The 17,763-nt window shown below is 44.3% G+C and overlaps 2 protein-coding genes across 6 annotated transcripts in view; one reads left to right on the top strand and one right to left on the bottom strand.

The window, feature by feature from the left end:
* MEIOC (meiosis specific with coiled-coil domain) overlaps positions 1-17,763 on the bottom strand; it is a 224,250-nt gene that overhangs the window by 75,602 nt on the left and 130,885 nt on the right. The gene's annotated exons all lie outside the window — the stretch shown is intronic.
* Positions 9,677-10,632, top strand: LOC143769142 (eukaryotic translation elongation factor 1 epsilon-1-like). The gene is made up of 2 exons (XM_077257719.1): positions 9,677-9,912; positions 10,084-10,632. The coding sequence occupies exons 1-2, from the start codon at positions 9,677-9,679 to the stop codon at positions 10,370-10,372; spliced, it is 525 nt and encodes a 174-aa protein (XP_077113834.1). The 3' UTR covers positions 10,373-10,632.

Here is a 17,763-nt window from a genome sequence, read left to right as displayed (position 1 = left end):
AAAGTCCTTTTTCTGACCATATATTTTTTTTTTTTTAACAGTGGCCAAAGTCAAAACACGTTGGCGTTCGATGAAGGACCGCTTCAACAAGAACCTGCGTCAAGAGAGCCGTGTTCCCAGTGGTTCAGGACCAAGGATCAGAAGATACAAATACTATCGAGTTCTGGCATTTTTAAGACCTGTCCTTGCCCAGAGAACGTAAGTATTTATCACGTGCATTAGGTTGTATTGTATTGCCATAATCTGTATATTTCTATTCCACAGGATTTTGCGTCTGGTTAATTTTTGGTATTAAGTTTCTTTTTCCTTTTTTCACAGCACATGGAGCACAACTGTTGGACCAGGTTCTGGAGCGGTCCTTCATCCGACAGCCATGGACCCGTCCCAGCCATCCAGCAGCGCTGCAGCAAGTGGGCCTTCCACACTAACTGGAGACCAGGGAGCTGGTCCATCAGGTCTTCCCCTTTCGCAGTCCTCTTCCACTGCCCCTTTTTTTGGGGGCTCCTCCCGGCAGCGGCAGAGGGCATCGGACAGGTCACTCATGCCCGAGTTTTTGCACATGAGCTCAGTTTTACAGGAAGCAATCAAGGCTTTGGGTGACCGAATGGATATTTCACATAACCTCTTGAATGCACGTATCCAGGAGTTCACCAAAAGCCTTGACCAAGCGAAAGCCGACCTCCAGAGGCCAGCACATCATTTTTTTAACCAAATTGAGTAGGGCATGTCGGAACACCTTACTCCTGATCTCCAGCTGAGTGTCATGCAGGCCTGCAATGCTGCTTACGTGCAGGCTATGCAGAAGAGTCGGCATTTCCAGCAGACAGTGTCGGCATATACACCTGTGCCTTCACTGTCACAATTAACCTAAATGCCGACCTCTGCTGCATACCACTGTACGGCCACCTCAATTCCTAGCACTGCCGGACACCACTACTGCACCACCACCATGCCGAGTGCAGTTGGACATCCCACCGCCACCACCATGACAACCGCTGCTCCTGCTTGGACCTCCTCCACTGACACAACGATGCAGCAGGACCCTGGCATGGCCTTCCGTACCGCCACCACCACGATGCAGCTAGACCCTGGCATGGCCTTTTGTACCGCCACCACCACGATGCAGCAGGACCCTGGCATGGCCTTCCGTACCGCCACCACCACGATGCAGCAGGACCCTGGCATGGCCTTGCGTACCGCCACCACCACGATGCAGCAGGACCCTGGCATAGCCTTGCGTACCGCCACCACCACGATGCAGCAGGACCCTGGCATGGCCTTGCATACCGCCACCACCACAATGCAGCAGGACCTTGGCATGGCCTTACGCTCTACAGGGTCATTCCATGTCAAGTGAACCAATGATATTTACCACTATATTTTTAATTCTTTTGAGATTTTGTTATTTGGTAATAGTGTGTCAGAGAATGCAAAATGCGAAGAAAAAAAAATTCTAGAATTTTTTTTTTTATTTTTTATTGATTTTCAAAGTTCGGAAAAAGTGCGAATTTCGGTGTTGCCTGCCTTTACATTTCTCCCCATAACTCAGGCTAGAAAAGAGATAGAGAAACAAAATAAACACCATTCTACTCAGAACAGTACAGGCTTTCACCAGATATGTCACAAGGGTATCTTTGATAATAATTTACGTATGCGAACGCAGGCGCAAAACTTTAAAACGCATTTCCGAAAAAAACGTTTAATTTAAAAATTTCAAAAACTGCACATGTCCCTGCTATGCTCCTATTCACATCTGTACCAAAATACAAGATGGGATCATTATGGGATCATATTTTAAAAAATAAAACTATTACATTGTCAGTTCAAAAATCTTGATTTCAGATCTGTTCAGCCTGTGGTCTAACAGTGTGGGGTCTATATTTACCAAATAATCCATGATTGCTAGATATTACTGTATTATTTTATTATGTTACCACATAGAAGCAGGAGAGGACAGAGGAGAAAGCTTTGTTAGGGCTGAGAATGACCAGGGGTAGACAGTGACTGCAGAGCAGATGACAGGCCGGCAGCTCGGGCCTCCACAGACCATATCCACACCAAATCTTATCACCCAGGCAACTCCTCAAATGGAGGGAGAAAAATATTCTTAACATCCAGTTCATGTATTGTACAAACCAGGACTACGAAGAGGAGGAGAGTTTGTTATATTGGTTACAGGAAGCAGAACCCATCACAGGGGACTCAGCAATACCGGACTGTCATCACATGTAGTGGAAATAAAGACAGTGACGTCCATGACGTGGTAGAAGGCGGCACAAGATCGGCAATGGATGACAACTGGCTATGTGACGTGTGAATATGATCGGCGCTGGCGGCTACTGGACTCTCCAAAGATTGTGAAAATGAAGACGTAGAAGTGACTTTTCTGCACCTTCCGGTCCAGCGCCGTCCTTTGTGTATCCAAGAAAATCAGACATTGTAAAAGTGAACAAAAATCAGATATAACTCAGGTGGAGCCGAACACCATGACAGCCGCACATGCTTTGACACAAAAGGAAACAGCCATTGCTAGGGAGCGCTTATGGGCAAGATGACATTTCATCCACTAGAAGGGACACATGATAGAAGGCCAGTGTAAAAACCTACTATTAATTATTTGATTAGTTCATATTTTATAGTACGAGGATTTAACTACTGGACTATTCTTCTTAAACACTTCAGAAATGACATGTTTAGTGATATAGTAGAAAAAAAATTGTTCCATGTATAAATAGGTGGTAGAAATATTGGTTCTTTGAATCTTGTTTTTAACATATAATTAGGACGAGACTGTATTTAGAAAATCACACTTGAGGATGTGATCACCTTTTATCTTTTGGCTTGTTCAATGAATTCAGGTTGAAAATGCTGAGCAAGTTGTTATGATGATTAAGATGTATTTATTCTGGCACTTTGGTAGTTGTTTTTTGTGTTTCTTTATTGTTACATATAAATGTTGAATGCAGTAAGTTGTAATTTGAAAAGAAAAAGGGAAGAAACTCACACAAACATAAAATCAGATGATTCAAGGCTTAAAAAAAAAAATACAAATGTGATAGATCCCAAGTTGAATCCCTGTACAAATATAAACAAGGACACAAGTAACACACATGCATGTTTTCACAATTTTAAAACATACGTTTTTTTCAGAATTGCGCATCAAAATTTTTAATTTGATTTCTCCAAAACAAAATATAAAGAAACATAGTCTTTTGACATATCAAATGAAAGCCAGTACCGTTCTGAGAAAAATGATGCCTCTCCCACCTCTATATCTTAATTCTAGCCCGAGATATGATAAAAAATGTAAAGCCATACCAGGCCAAAATCCATGCTTTTTCAAAACTTTAAAAATCTGTAAAAAATTAACTGATGAAGAAAAAATTTTTAAACTTTTAATTTGTAATTAACTAAAGTTGTACTTCATAAAAACAAAAAATAAAAAAGATCTAAAGACGTAAGGTAAAAAAAATATTCATATTTGGATCACTTGATATGGAATGACCCTACAAGCGCTATGGACTCTGGCATGGCTACAAGTTCTACGAGCACTATGGACTCTGTTATGACTGCACGCTCTACGAGCACTATGGACTCTGGCATGGCTGCATGCCCTACGAGCACTATGGACTCTGGCATGGCTGCACCCTCTACGAGCACTATGGACTCTGGCATGGCTGCACGCTCTACGAGCACTAAGGACTCTGTCATGGTGCAGCCGGTCCCTGACAGGTCACCCACCACTACGCCACGCCATATGAGCCCACCAAGGCTTCCCAGAACCCGGCAAACCCATGCCCCCTGAGGAAGGAGCCCAGTGCTCCGAAACGCGCGTCGGGTTGGACTCTGGACCGCTCACTGCATCATCACCAGGTAGTTACATGCTTACATGGGCGTTTCGGGCCATGTTGTTTGATACTGTTAATAATGATTATGGGGACACTGATCCTTGTTTGTACATGGCCATGGGCCCTTTACAATAATGGCAGTATAAGTGTTGCAGTGATGTGGACATGAGTCCTTTGGTTGTTTGTACCACCATATGATGCTTCACCTATTTCCCTCTGTTTTCCGGTTACGGGTACGTGGTTGTATTATCTCAATTTTAATGAATATTCAATAAATTTTCATTTTTTATGGTATTTTTTGGACTGCATTTTGTGAGGTTCTTTAATTTGCATTTTTGGCAGTTTTCCGGAACTGATGTCCTGATATACATTCATGCGAGACATTTTCTGTATAAAAGATTGTGGTATTTCTATTTTATCACTCTGGCATGGCTGCACGCTCTACGAGCACTATGGACTCTGTCATGGTGCAGCCGGACCCTTACAGGTCACCCACCACTACGCCTTGCCATATGAGCCCACCAAAGCTTCCCAGAACCTGGCAACCCCCCCCCCAAAAAAAAAAACCAGAGGACTCTTAGTATTCCTTCCCCTTCACCTACAACAACAGGGTGGCCGTACTGCCCGCACAGGTGCAGTCAGGCACCCTGCATCTGACCTATGACGGACAATGAAGACTGCGCCTGTCACAGGCAGGCACGCACAGCGCAGGCGCCGGATTTAAGAAGAAACAGCGCGAAGGGGGCGGCGACCACATCCCCAGAAGAGAAGAGTGACGGCCGTTGGGAGATTCACAGAGGAGGCTTCGGACCGCCTCCAGGTCTGCAGACAGGTAGTTAGGGCAAATTTTAAAACGCTTTATTGAGGGAATAACGGAATCAAAAATTAAAAGAGCCACCTTGTTAGACTGCAGCATTACTGCTGCACAAGGTGGCTCTTTTAGTTTATAACGGCTGGAGGGGGTGACAGTGGCCCTTTAAGAACTCCGCCGATTCGCTGTATATATTTCAAGGACTCGTTTCATTTCAGGACACTGTGGGTTATCAGTATATTGTTTTGGGTGTTATTGCTGTTGTACAACTACACTATTTGCACTAAAGAAACCCGTCTCTGTCTGTTCATTGCCCCATGCTATCAGAATCCTTGAGTTCCTACAATAGTATTACAGATGGGGTGTTAAAACACTCAATATATAGGTTTCCATTATTTTTCCAGTGGCCAATCACGTTTGGGAGCCTCCCATTTGGAGATATGAAAAAATGGATCCGTCGAAGAAACGGATGGAAAAAATGGATGCGACGGATCCGGTTTTTCGACGGATCCACTGTGCGGATCCATCGAAACAATGGATCCGTTGTTTCAGTTTTTTTTACTATTTTTACTATTTTTGACGGATCCGTCGCGACGACGGATTTTGACTGACACCAGAAGACTGAAGTGTGAAAGAGGCCCAAGTGTTGAGGTTTTAACTCTATTAAATAAACTTTCATTTTTTAGCCAGTTGGTTGTGGAAAAAACATCCCTAGTTTTCTCCTCTGTGAGCTGCAATCACCAGAAGATACAGCACCCACTGGTTTCTAATGACAGCAAGGGATTCATCTACATTACCAGCGTGAACAACTCTAACCCTGCCCCTCTCCCCTAAGGCTATATGCACAAGTTGAGTAAATGGATGCAAAAATTTCTGCACCTCTCAGGGCAAAAACGCAGAGAATTTACATGCTGCAGATTATTTTCTGTACCAAATCTACAAGTTAAAAGTACTCAACATATGCATCACACTTCAGGTTTCTCATTCACTTTGCTGTCATCAGGATTCCTTCAGGTTTTGCTAGCAAATCTGCATGGCAAAAATGCAGCAAATCTGCAACATGTGCACAAGCTCAATCTGCAACATGTGCACAAGCCCAATTTAAACAGGGTAATTATACTGCATGAGAAAGGTCACTCTCGAGGAAAGATTTTAAAGCAGACTGGGATTTCAAGATCTGCAGTATAAGCTCTTTTGAAGAAGCGCCAAGAAATGGGCAATGTTTAAGGTCATAGACACAGTAGTCTTCCAAGGAAACTAAGGCTACTTTCACACTAGCGTTGTACGACGCACGACGAATTGCGTCGTTGCAACGTATCGACGCAAGCAGTGAAAGCGCTGCACAACAGGGGCAGCGGATGCTGTTTTTCAACGCATCCACTGCCCCATTGTGAGGTGCGGGGAGGCGGAGTTCCAGCCGCGCATACGCGGTCGGAAAAGAAGGTCACGACGCACCAAAAAACGTTACATGTAACGTTTTTTGGTGGCGACGGTCCGACGCAACCGTCGCACGACGGTTGCGGCGTGTGGCAATGCGTCGCACTGCGTCGCTAATGCAAGTCTATGGAGAAAAAACGCATCCTGCAAGCACTTTTGCAGGATGCGTTTTTTCTACAAAACGACGCATAGCGACGTGCAGTTCACGACGCTAGTGTGAAAGTAGCCTTAGTGAACCAGATAAAAGACACATCATGCTTCCTATTTAATTCAGAAGATGTACAGCAATGCCATCAGCTCAGAACTGGCAGCAACCAGTCGAAGCCTGCTATGTCCATCTACTGGTTGGAGAAATCTTTCCAGAGAAAGTATCCATGACAAAATTGCAGCCAAAGAGCCATGACTTTGACATGTAATTGTGGCCAAGAAACTCAATTAGGTATGAAAACAGAGGAACTGGGGTGAAGAAAAATGGTAGTTACAAAAGACAGTATCTTTGCCTCATGGCTGCAGTCAAAGTAAAGCATGGCGGAGATTCCTTGCACATTTAGTTACTGCATTTGGAGATGTGGTCAAGATTAATGGTCTCCTCAATGCTGAAAAAAGAAGCAGATGCTTATCCATCAAACAATACCGTCAGGTAGGTGTCTAATTGGCTTCAAAATTATTATACATCAAGCCAACGACCCCAAACATACAGCCAATGAGATTAAAAAAACTATTTTCAATATAAAAGAAGAACAAGCAGTCCTTGAAGTGATGATGTGGCTCCACAGAGCTCTGATCTCAGCATCAAGTCTGTGTATGATTACATGGAGACAGAAGGATTCACACAAGTCTACATCCATACATGATCTGAGGTTAGTTTTCCAAAATGCTTGGAACAACCTCCCTGCTGAGTTACTTAACCACTTAACGACCGCCGATATGCCTTTTAACGGTGGCAATTACTTATTCCTCAGCAACGCTTTTTAACGGCGCTGAGAAATAAGGGTATAGCGCCCCCCATTGTTGGAAAATCTCCGGGATCTCGGCTACTAGGGGCAGCCGAGACCCCGGAGAACTTGATTCAGGTCGCTTTTTACCGTCCGCAGTGTTGCATTCGGCAAATAATGGTGACCACAAAAAAAGTAATATTTCCCATTTATTTCTCTCTCCTCTGGTATAATGTAGCATACCAGAGAAAAGGGAAATGGAGTCCCACGAGCCACCCCCCGGTGTCTCTGGACCCTTCGGCTCTGTCTCCTGACCCTCAGCGTCTTCTTCCGGGAAGAAAATGGCAGGCGCATGCGCAGTGCGCCTGCCGAGATCTGCCGGCCGGCACCATTAAGAGATTTTTCCTATTGGTTCATTTTAATCACTGTGATAGACCCTATCACAGTGATAAAAAAAAAGTAAAATAAACCCTCCTTTATCACCCCCTTAGTTAGTGTAAGATAGCGCTTACTGAATGTATTGGGGGACATTCGCTTAACAACGGGATTCAGTCACACAGGCACGTTTTTCTCACAAAAACAGTCTATGCGGTTTATTTAGGCATCATAAACCGCACCGTAGGCCATGATGCACATCACAAACCTAATACATAGTTCATTATATACATTTTAACTCTGATACTTCATAGCACGACATTAGGTTGCAGGCACTACATATGCTGGACCTTACTCCATCCAGTTACCATGGGTGACCGCACAGTTCATTAACTGACCCCCCTGTCAGTGCACACAGTTCCCCAACTCTGGGTTACCTTCCAGGAGCTCCTGCTCCACACGCTGTCTCCTGTCAGTACTCTCTCTCCCAGGGAAGCTGCCGAACTGCGATCACCGTCCCGAACAAAGCCTTGCTCAATAGGCCACCTGACAGTCCAGATCCTCAGACGGGCTGTAGCTCCCCCAATGCAGTGTCATCACAGACTCTGCATACATGCCTTTCCATGTGCTCTTCAGGAAGTCCTACTCCAGGCTCTTCCAACACAGAAGTCTCTCAGTGCGCTATTCAGGGATCCGATCCTACTCCCAGGATCTCCCAACACACAAGTCTCTCAATGCGCTATTCAGGGATCCGAACCTACTCTCAGGATCTCCCAACACACAAGTCTTCAGGTCCACAGTCTCTCAGTGCGCTATTCAGAGATCTGGTCCACACAAAGGATCTCCCAACACACAAGCTGTCCAGGACCTACACACTCTCCATCACAGAGTCCATGTGACCACACCATGGTCACATTATGTACCTGTAACCACTCCCATAGGTGGGAGGTGTGTGTGGTTAGCCAGACCCGCCCAGCTCTCCGACTAACCCGGGAAGCCTCCCTTTAAGTAAACACAAATACTTGTGGGACTACAGGTCCCAGAAAAACAATACTTCAGGCTTACAGCACAGACTCCCTTTGTGACACATACCGGCCATTTACAATCCCGCCGGTCACTGTTTCACCATCATAATCACAGATACGCCTCGATGCGCATCCCGAGGAGCACCCCCTAGCTGTATCAGGGGTCACTGCATCACATTAGGTAAAAATAATTTAAAAAATGTATTTTTTTTCCATTTTTCCGATAGGGTTGGGGCTAGGGTTATGTTGGGGTTAGGGCTGTGATTACGGTTTGGGATGGGATTAGGGGTGTGTTGGGGATAGGGTTATGGTTGGGATTAGAGGTGTGTTGCGGTTAGGGTTGGGGTTGTGTTAGGGCTAGAATTGGGGGGTATCCACTGTTTAGGTACATTAGGAGGTCTCCAAACGTGACATGGCTCTCTCCATTTATTTCAGCCAATTTTGCATTCAAAAAGTAAAACGGTGCTCCCTCACTTCTAAGCCCTGCCATGTGCCCAAACAGTGGCTTTTCCCCACATCCTTGCAAGGATTAAGAATCGTTAGGTTCGAAACGCGGCTGCCCATAGAACTTTTCCCAGATTGGGGGCTTGTGATATTTATGCTGAATGGATTATTTTAAAGATTTTTTTCTAATAAAATGTGAAAGTTTTTAGCAGACTGCCCTAGCTGGATTACCTATTGGATTGATTGATCACCTTGAGGGGTGCAGGATTTTAGAATGGTGTCACCTTTGGGTGTTTTCTGTCATATTGTCACCCAAACTCACTTCAAATGTGAGGTGGTCCCTAAAAAAAATGGTTTTGTAAATTTTGTTGGAAAAATTAGAAATCACTGGCCAACTTTTAACCGTTATAACGTCCTAATAAAAAAAAAAATGTTTCCAAAATTGTGCTGATGTGAAGTAGACATGTGGGAAATGCTATTTATTCATTAACTATTTTCTTCAATACGACTCTCTGATTTAAGGGAACAAAAATTAGTTTGAAAGTTGCAAATTTTTCAAATTTTTTGCCAAATTTACGTTTTTTTTCATAAATAAACGCAAGTCATATCGATGAAATTTTACCACTAACATGAAGTACAATATGTCACAAAAAAATCTCAGAATCAGTGGGATCCGTTGAAGCATTCCAGAGCTGTAACCTCATAAAGTGACAGTGGTCAGAATTGTAAAAATTGGCTTGGTCATTAAGTACAAAATTGGGTCTGTCACCAAGGAGTTAAAAAACTGTGTGCAAAACCAAGATGGCGGTGGAGGAGCTGACCGCGCTGGAGAAATGTCTGGGGCTGAAAGCAGGAAAGTACAGAAGCCGTGCCCAGGGGAGCAGCCAGATTCCGATGCTTCACACCAATAAAGGTCCCAGCCTGGCAGGCCTTGCCACCATTGCCTCCCATTTAGTTACCCAAGCCAGGAAAGAGGAACTATTAGGTGTCTCTATAGAAGAGAAGGCCATTGTACAGCAATGGCTAGAATACCGAACAACACGCAGAATGTAGAATGTAAGCCCGCAAGGGCAGGGTCCTCTTCCCTCTGTACCAGTCTGTCATTGTTAGTTTTGTTTACTGTAAGTGATATTTGTATTTTGATGTAACCCCTTCTCATGTACAGCACCATGGAATCAATGGTGCTATATAAATAAATAATAATAATAAACACGCATAGACAGATTAACCTCCAAGGAAGATGTCAGGACTGCACTAAAGGATCTGCATTCCTATCTGGAGGATAAAGTATACATGGCTAGAAATGCAATCACTGTGGCTGATATCTTAATTTATTATGGGTTGCATCCATTCATAGCTGACCTCTCAATCCAGGAAAAAGAGACCTACATCAATTTGTCCCGGTGGTTTAGTCATGTCCAGCATTACCTGGGAGTGCGGCAGCATCTGCCAAGCTTGGTGTTTATTAAGCACAGAATCTATACTAATGTCCATTAGCTGCTCAGCCCCCAGCTGTAGGCACAAATATATTTACTGGCCCCCCACGGTTATGTCTGGACCTCGTCATATGTCAGAATTTAGGCAGCAAATTGTCACATCTATTTTCTTATTTATTTTTATCAGTTTACCTTCTAGGAAGTCAACAGAATATCGAATATTTCATTGTACTGTATTAAATTACATTTACACTTTGTGACAATTTTTTTTTATTGTTGCAGTTTTTGTCTGTTTTTTAAAAAGCTATGTGCCAATAAAAGATGGGTATTGGTGGTTAAAAAAAAGACAAACAAACTGTGTGCAAGTGTACCGAGGAGAATTCATGCTGTTTTGAAGGCAAAGGCTTGTCAAATATTGCTTTGATTTAGATTTCTCTTTTGTTCATTGATAAAAATAAATGATTAACACTACCCGCTTTTTCTCCACACTTTCCTAAAACTTTTGCACAGTACTCTGTGTACTATTTTTACATAAAAAATGTCATTTTATTGGTGAAACATAAATCTTGTAGTGCAGCGGTAGCACACTTATGCAGTGATGAGGCAGTGACGCAGCACAGTTCCAAACAAAAAGTCTCTTTAATGCGTTAACTTCACAGCATTAAATGTCCAACTCAAAAAAGCACAGCATTAATGTCCAACGCACACTTCTACCTAAACGATATTCTCTGGATCGCAGCCGGGAACCATATCCTCCAGCTTACAGTCCCTAAAGACGCCGGTCCACCTCTGACCGGTTGCCGTGGGTGACTGCACTGCTGTGTACACTGCGGGTGTCGGGAATTTGTCTAATTTGCTTGCTGCAAACTCCACTCTGATACGGAAACACGCAAACCCTTTACTGCACGGATTTTAAACTAGAATCTGTGGCCTTCAGCCACATGGAAAACCTAGACAGGGACAGAAACGAACGGCACGACTACCATCCTGCAGTCTGCTTCAAAACACCAAAAACCAGAGCAGGTTTTCCCTAAATCTGCCTTGGACACTAGCATGTCCAAGACCTATCCTTATTTTTTATTCTCCATTGCAATCACAGCTACGCCTGCGACTGCAATGCACTCTCAAAACTGGAATCTGTGGCCATAGGCCACCTATAAGACCCGGCCTGTAGGAAACAGACCAGCCACACCACCTTCCTGCAGTCCATTTCCAAAATAAAAGCCCATATCGGCTTTTCCTCAACAATCCCAGGCCAAATAGCTTAACCAGGTCCACGCTTACTTTTATTTTGCCCTGTGGCTCACAGGCGTCCTGCTGTGACCACAAGGCGCTCCAGCGGGTCTTAATAGACCTCTGTCCACATTCTGGGGGGAAACACAGTGACCCCTACATGTGACACCGGTCACTGCCTCACAATATATATTTATTTTATTTTTACTTAGTCCCTTTGGACTTGAACATTTTAGATTGCAAGTCTAATATCCTGCAATACTTATTTATTGTGGGTTATTAAATCTGTCAGCATAAGTCTACATTCACACATCCGTGTGACATTTCCTAGTGCAGTTTAGAACACTGACCCATAGTTTAATTTTGCCATACACACATCAGTTTTAAAAACGGGTCAATGCCTCAGGTCTAAAGGAATGTCCATGTGCAATTCTGATCAGATTTTGCAAATCAGATTCGGCCATTAAAGTCTGTGGTTAGTCGCGAGACACGGATGAAACTAACAATACGAACTTTGTAATTCAGAGTTCCATTCCTTTTTACACACATTGTTAACAGTCAATGGATAAAAAAGTTTGCATATTCTATTTAGGTTAGTGAACAAAAGGGATGATAAAAATATTGCTATAACAAGGATGACACCTGAGAGAAAAATTGGTCAATTTCTCTCGTATTGTGGCCCTCACAGATGTGTGAATCTATCCATAAGCAGAGTCTAATAGGCCACCATACCTGGCAGTCTCGAAGGTCATTCTTTAACCTAGGCTTAGGTCGTTATGACAACCATCTACACCCTGCAATTATCACAGGGAGAAGGTAGACAATGGAGTGAGATGGAGCCCCCTAACTCTCACAACCTTTTAAGAGTTATTAAGGAGTAAAAAAAGATGGTCCTAATCAGTGATTCACTGCCCCCTTGAAAGCTTAGAACTGGGAAGGATTCCAAATAATAAAATGCAAGTTATACTCTATCATCTTTTTCCAAAGACCTAAATATCAATCTGTTTGTCTACTCCTGATCTATAAAGGCCCTGTTCACAATGTCTTTCTGCAGTTCCATCGGAATCCCTCTAAAATGCCCATACACACTACAGAAACACAGTGTGAACAGGGCTTACCATGCTGCTATTAGATTGTACAGGATTTTGAAACCATCAGCTTATTCATGAAACAAAAATGTTTGCTATGCGAAAATACCTTAAAAGACTAACCTTAGTTTAAATTTTTATTTCAGAGATCAATAGTACACATGAAAACAAGCAACTTTGTAATATATCTTAACAGAGTCATTTGTTTTTTTCCTGCCGTACAGGAGGGAGTTCCTCCCCTGCTACATAGCAGTTAACACATACTATTGCTTTTTATATTTTAAAAGTTACAAAATGGAAAATGGGCCAATGCAAAAGTTTGGGCACCCTTCGAGATTTGTGTACTCGCATATCTTTGGCCAAGCTTTCAGACCTTAATTAGCTTGCAATGCTTATGGCCAGGCCCGGATTTAGGGGGCCCAAGCCACCCACCAAGCGGAGGCCTCCCACCAATATAGGGATAAATATCTCAAAACATGTAAAATACACGTCTCTTTGTTGTGAACCATTTCTAATGATAAGGAACATTTAACAAAAGAGAAACTATTGAAAGTGTCTGGTGCAGAGCGGCAGAGTCATGGAACCTGACCTGATACAGCATCCACTGACCTGCCTAGCCTAGCCCGACTTCCTTAGTACCCTCCCTGTACCTAATGCTTAGCATATGGCATTCGGCAGCCTTCTCCGATCCCAACAGAAGCTTCTAGGCGCTACCTAGATATCTAAGGATATATCTAATTTTGATGGTAACAAACTGCAGTGGTGAGCGTTCCTTCTCAAAACTCAAATTAGTTGAAAACCGATTAAGGACATCCATGAAGCAGGAATGACTTGTAAATTTGGCTATCATGAGCATCGAGTCAGATATACAGCGGGAATTGGACTTTAGTCACATCATTAGTGATTTTGCAGCACGAAAATCAACGAAAGTGCCTGGATTGAAAAAATTAATGATTTTACCTGAATTACTCTGCGTAAATGATTTTTGTAAATAAACTTGCGTTTGTTTCATTTTGTGTTTTTGCATTACATATTGCAACACCTTGAAAAATGGGCCTCCCTCCAAAATGGACCCCGGGCCACCCACCTCTTAAATCCGGCCCTGGTTATGGCTTGTTCACTATCATCTTTAGGAAAGGTCAGGTGATGCAAATTTCCTATGTTTATAAAAACCCAGCCTCTCCTTACCTTGTGCAAAAAAACAGCAGCCATGGGTTCTTCTAAGCTGAATAGCACTCTGAAAATGGTGGTGGCCCAGAAAACAGCAGAAGAAAGCTATAAGAAGTTAGCAAAGTGTTTTGAAGTTGCCCTTTCCTCATTTCAAAATGTACCGTATATACTCGAGTATAAGCCCCATAGATGCTCCATATAAAACTGTGCCATATAGAATGCTCCATACATTTCATTATGGCCCGATAGATACCACACCCTATACAGCGAGCTCCATGCCAACAGGATGTCTCAAGACACCTTCCGGGATTTGCTTGAGTGTGGCCAAGGAGCCATCAGGAGACAGGACACCCAGCTCCGTAGAGTGATTCCTGCTGACAAACGTCTACTGGTCACATTAAGGTACCCGTATATACTCGAGTATAAGCTGACCCGAGTATAAGCCGACCCCCCTAATTTTGCCACAAAAAACTGGGAAAACTTATATCGAGTATAAGCCTAGGGTAGGAAATGCAGCAGCTACCGGTGAATTTCAAAAATAAAAATAGATGCTCCATACCGTTGATTATTGCCCCATAGATGCTCCACATAAAACTGTGCCACATATAATGCTCCATACTGTTCATTATTGCCCCATAAGATGCTCCATATAAAGCTGTGCCATATATAATGCTCTGCACCGTTCATTATGGCCCCATAGATGCTCCATATAAAGCTGTGCCATATATAATTCTCCATACCGTTCATTATGGCCCCATAGATGCTCCATATAAAGCTGTGCCATATAGTATGCTCTGCACTGTTCATTATGGCCCCATAGATGCTCCATATAAAACTGTGCCATATAGAATGCTCTGCACCGTTCATTATTGCCCCATAGATGCTCCATATAAAGCTGTGTAATATATAATGCTGCTGCTGCTGCAATAAAAAAATGACATACTCACCTCTCTTGCTGTCCGCAGCTCCTCAGCGTCCCGTCTCGGCGTCTCTCCGCACTGACTGTTCAGGCAGAGGGCGGCGCGCAGATTAGTACGTCATCGCGCCCTCTGACCTGAACAGTCAGAGCAAGAGGACGGGAAGACGGAGCGGCGCCCGGCGGGTGGAACGTGGACAGGTAAATATGTAATACTCACCTGCTCCCGGCGTCCCTGGCTCCTTATCCCGGACAGATGGTCTCCGGGTGCCGCAGCCTCTTCCTCTGTCAGCGGTCACCGTTACCGCTCATTAGAGGTATGAATATGCGGCTCCACCCCTATGGGAGTGGAGTCCATATTCATAACTTTAATGAGCGGTCCCACGTGACCGCTGAACAGGGGAAGAGCTACGGCACCCGAAGACCATGGGACAGGCAGGGGGAGCGGCAGGTGCCCCGGAAGCAGGTGAGTATATGACAGACCTCTCTCCCCCTCACCCGCCGACCCTGCCGCCGACCGTGACTCGAGTATAAGCCGAGAGGGGCACTTTCAGCCCAAAGATTTGGGCTGAAAATCTCGGCTTATACTCGAGTATATACGGTAACTAAGAAATGGCTGTTAATATGAACAGAGAATAAAAGCTCACCGACACAAAAAGAGGACTTACAAATCCTCCAAAAAATTGAAAAAAGTCACAGAGAAAAATGCAGAGATGTTTACCTGCTGAAGCCACCAAACAAATGCACTAGCAGGGTGCGGCGGACACGATTAATGATGGCAAAAACACAGGTGCAGGTCTGCATTTTTCTCTGACTTTGTTTCAATTTTTTGGAGGATTTGTAAGTCCTCTTTTTCAGTCGGTGAGCTTTTATTCTATGTTTAGCGTTAGGACTGGCAAAATGTAAGGACCCTTGACGCGGGTTGCCAGCTTACGTATTGAGGCGCCAATATAAACTAATACCTTACATACATTGATATGTGTTTTTTTTGCACTTTATCTTGCAGGGTGCGGTCGGACCAAGATGGCTCTGTAAACTGTTGGCCTCTATTCACACAGCATGCATTTTGTGGCACTGGGCGGCCCGCATATATGTGCGTTAGTAATAGGCTGTAAACCAGATGCTTTGCATTACCTGTGTGAACAACGCCACATACAGACTATTATCGCTTATCTTTTTGTGCACTAATGCCAAACAGCCAACACTGGATTGAAAGTGGTTGTTTCATTGGTATTTTTTGCACCTGTGTTTTTGCCATCATTAATCGTGTCCGCCGCACCCTGCTAGTGCATTTGTTTGGAGGCTTCAGCAGGTAAACATCTCTGCATTTTTCTCTGTGACTTTTTTTAATATGAACAGTGGAGGTCAGGATAAAGTAAAAACTTTCTGAAGGTCAATTTCAGCGAGAGCTGCTTGTAGGATTCCTAGAAAGGCAAATCAGAATCCCCGCTTGACTGCAAAAGACCTTCAGAAAGTTTTAGTAGACTTGGCAGTTGTGGTACATTTTAGTTCAGACACCTGCACAAATATGGCCTTCATGGAAGAGTCATCAGAAGAAAACCTCTCCTGCATCCTCAAAATAAAAATCAGTGACAAAAGTATGCAAGAAAACATCTAAACAAGCCTGATGCATTTTGGAAACAAAGTCCTGAGGACTGATGAGAACGCTCTGGCCACAAGGATCAAAGTTATGTCTGGAGTAAAAAGTGAACAAATATTCAGAAAAAGGACATCTTGTCAATCATTAAGCATGGGGGTGGATCAATCATGCTATGGGGTTGTGTTGCAGCCAATGACTCTGGGAACATTTCACTAGTAGAGGCAAAAATGGAATGAAATTTCAACAAATTCTTGATGCAAACATAACATCATCTGGGGGGGCGTGGCGATGTAGCGGAGCTGTGAGGACGCGTTCGGCTGGAGCTCCGATAATCCTGACCTGAAACCCCTGCTAATACTTACCCGCGAGGGTCTTCCGAACCACCGCTGTGCTCCCCTGGGTGCCTGGAGGTGCCTGGCTTCAGAGAGGCTGCGAGGTGCGGCTTCGGTCGGGTGGACTCCGGGAGAGCCTGGACGGAGGACGGAGCTGCAAGAGGCGGCGGCCATTTTCATTAACCACGCGCGCTTACGGCGGAGGGCGCGAAGCAGATCCTGCAGCACGGGAGAGAGCTGGCTGGACTCCGGTGCCGCTCTTCAAGGTACGGGAGGGGAGTCTCACGGTGTGTGCCCTGAGAAACGGGCCCCGGGCTCCCCCTCATCAGTGCCGCACAACGTTTTATAGCGCTGACTGGTCCTGGCGCTTGTCACACTGGAACTTCTCCCCCACTCCACTACCTGCACGGTGGGTGCGGATCTGCCATGATCTAATTATATACTACAGCTGCCTGGGTGTAATCCTGAGAATTAATATAGACACTACGCTCTTTTTGTTTGCTGCTGGATCTACTTCCTGGATCCCTCTCCCTTCTAAGAATACATTGGGCTGGATTATAATATATCATTAGCCTTGTGGTGCACGGCTGAGAGGGCCCTATAGGCTGTTTGTGTATTGTGCAACATTAGTGCATTGTTCGGGCAGAAACTGTATCCTATTAAAATACTAACTGATCCTCACTATGTCGACCGCACATCGCACCAAAACCCTAAGTGCAGCTGAAAAGCTCAAAAAATTTACACGGTCCGATCCCCCTGATAATCTGCGCTCAAAAAAGAATAATACTTCTCCTGTGGGGAAATCTGAGACCCAGGTACAAAATCGTGCCTCCGAGGATGAGGAGGATGGAGATCAGGAGGACTTAACTCTGAGACAGGCATCCGAACAACTGATGCAAGCTATATCACTGACCAGAACCTCTCTAACTGGGAAGATAGAGGAAGTGCACTCTGAGGTGGGGCGCCTTCGTCAAGATATGCAGTCTATGAAGGGCCGTATTACAGAGGTTGAAACACGGGTGTCTCGCCTGGAGGACAACTCCACACCTATGGAAGCTAAATTGACAAAAGTGGCGGGCTCCATAAATGCTTGGAAACAGAAGGCGGATGATC

This window comes from Ranitomeya variabilis, chromosome 4, assembly GCF_051348905.1.
Source record: "Ranitomeya variabilis isolate aRanVar5 chromosome 4, aRanVar5.hap1, whole genome shotgun sequence".
In the NCBI taxonomy this organism is placed as follows: Eukaryota; Metazoa; Chordata; class Amphibia; order Anura; family Dendrobatidae; genus Ranitomeya; species Ranitomeya variabilis.
Note: the sequence above shows the minus strand (reverse complement) of the source record. Positions and strands in the feature narration are given on the sequence as shown.